Raw genomic sequence first — 2,493 nt, forward strand, 5'->3', positions numbered from 1 at the left:
AGAAATGACAATGGCCAAAGAGAAATCTCCATCCTCTGAAACCTATGGCGAGATAGATGACAGCGTGATGGAAGGAGAGAGTACACTGAGTGCCTTATCGATCCACCTACCAGCCCGTGAATGGTGGGTAATAAAAATTTATTGAAAATTAGAAAAAAATGTCACCGATTCTAATTCTTTTAAAAGGGAACACTGATGTTGCATAGGAATAACCCCTTCCCCCCTTCCACAGGGCTCAATCACCATCCTCCCACCAGCCAACCCTCCAAGCAGCACCGTTTTAAAAATCTTGCAATTTTATTTGCATATAAAGGCCGCTAGATATAGAATATCACAATAAATTTAAAGAAACAGCTGCTTTCCTAAATTTCATTAACAAGGTAACATAAAATAGAATAAAGCTCAACAGCATTTACAATGGGAAAACAGAAATGACTATTAGCGACAATATTTTGTGCTAGCGAAGATTGCATCGACACACAGTGCAAAATGGGGGGAGGGAGAGGAAGTAAGAAGACAATTCAGGGTATTTAAATATAAAGGACAACTAAGCCTTATTTTCGTTAGCTTCCATTGCATCCATTTAAGTCTATACACGCCTGTAACTGTACCTAGATTTGACTCAAGCTCTTTAAGACCTTGAGTTCTGAGAAAGTGTGTGAGCTCCTCAGCCTCCGGATGCCCTGCTATACAGCATCCCTTGCAGCTCTACCATCCTTGGCAATAGTAAACTCCTAACTTAGTCATAATACACAAAAAATACTTATATATATAAACCCATATTAAAAAGGAGTCTTGCACACTCTTTTTTTTTGTACTGCATGAAATACCTGCTCTTGACAGATTCCATTTCCATATTTTTTAAAGCTAAAATAATTTAAAAGCAACAAACAAGGAGACCTTGCATAACCACAGTATGGATCTCACTAGCTAAGCCATCCTTTAAGACGTGGGCTGTTTTCTTCCCTTGACACAACTCTCTTTAGAGTGAGAGTGTGAGGGGAAGTCTATTTCCACGCCGACTTTTGTTGAAAAGATTCCCATAAATCTGGGCCCCATCTGCAGAAAAGAAGCATGACCAAGAAAACAATAATAACAAAACATCAAAAAAAGTAAAACAGTTCAAACAATACTCTTAAACAGTTGTGCAAATCTGGTTGGTTTTTAAAACACTGCCTACCTGTTTTCTTTTTTCTTCCAGCTTAAAGCATATTAAAATAAGACTTTTATCACCTTTTAAAAAGAAAGCTTGGCTGTCCTTTGGCGAACACTAACAATTTACAATGGCGTGGCCTTTGAGAAAACAGAAGTCATTTTACAAATTCACAATGCTCCTCTGATTTCAAATGGATACCCCATTTAAAAATAATAATAATAATAATAAAGAAGAAGCACAACCTTTAGCATCATTTTTTGTTGTTGTTGTTCCAGCAATTTACAAAAAGAACTCACAGGATTTGGAAATAAACAAGTCAGAGAATGTAAATTTATAATTAGAAAAAATGGCAGTTTATAGACCTTCCCTCACATTCCAGTTGGGCATTCAGAGCTTCAGGAATTCTGTGGGTTTGGAAGGTCAAATATAATTGGAGGGTTGGTCGGTTGAAAGCTGACTGTACACGTTGAGGCATTGATGTAGGTTGTGTAACCGTCGGTCATGATGCCATAACCTGTGGGGAGACAGTGTCACGCTTACTGCCATATACATAAATAATAGTGACTCAATGCAGGGCCATCAGGCAAGGAAAACAAAACAAAAAGAAATCTCTGCCAGTGGGAAGTGAGATGAAATTCACTGGAGCCTCCTCAGACATAACTGCTTTCAGAAGCGGCCTCCAGATTTTATTCTACTTTCTTTAAAAGGAGAATTCTCTACTTCAAAGAAAAGTGATTCATTTTTCCTTATTTAAATACTAGATCTGTCAGGGAAAAGGCTGTAAAATGCCTTTACTAGGGAGAATATAAAAATTTCCCCCCATCTTTTTAAAATAGGATTTTCATTTCAAAGCCCTATGCTAAATAACTGCTGAGTTCTAGGGGACAGAATGAGTAACATAAACTCAGGGACACCCACACCCACACCCCACCAGACTTCCAGACGAATGAAGAAGGCGGGCGTGTTGGGAGAGGAGGCTATGAAAGAATATCTACACTTGCCTCCATGGAAGAAAACTGGAAGTGATCATATCTTACTTGAAGTGTGTGGCTTTGGTCTGAATTCCATTTCATTCAAAAGAGTCAAGTAATCAAAGGTCCAAGTGACTTGGAGAAACATCACATAGGACACTGCTTCCTAAGCTCACCTGGACACCGGCTTAAGCTAAAACACTTCCCATATGCAGTCTAGATCCCCTGTGACCTACTGGAAGAAAGCTAAGGCATTTTCTCTGGGTCTTTGGTAGGTACAAATCCTTTTATAATGTTTGACACGTTGAAAGTTTCAGCATGTTTGCCAATTTGCCATTTCCCTGGATACCTGTTTGCTTCCCCCCT

General features: G+C 38.9%; 1 protein-coding gene across 2 annotated transcripts in view; it reads right to left on the reverse strand.

Moving 5' to 3' along the window:
• Window positions 1-278: 278 nt before the first annotated feature.
• The window catches only part of MPPED2 (metallophosphoesterase domain containing 2), a 168,231-nt gene continuing 166,016 nt past the window's right edge, over window positions 279-2,493 (reverse strand). For both annotated transcript variants that reach the window (XM_023756378.1, XM_006091607.3), the window contains exon 7: window positions 279-1,670. In XM_023756378.1, the coding sequence (XP_023612146.1) occupies window positions 1,552-1,670 (119 nt within the window). In that variant the 3' untranslated portion in view covers window positions 279-1,551. The remainder of the gene's footprint in view (window positions 1,671-2,493) is intronic.

The sequence above is a fragment of the Myotis lucifugus genome, unplaced genomic scaffold (assembly GCF_000147115.1).
Source record: "Myotis lucifugus unplaced genomic scaffold, Myoluc2.0 scaffold_92, whole genome shotgun sequence".
Classification (NCBI taxonomy): domain Eukaryota; kingdom Metazoa; phylum Chordata; class Mammalia; order Chiroptera; family Vespertilionidae; genus Myotis; species Myotis lucifugus.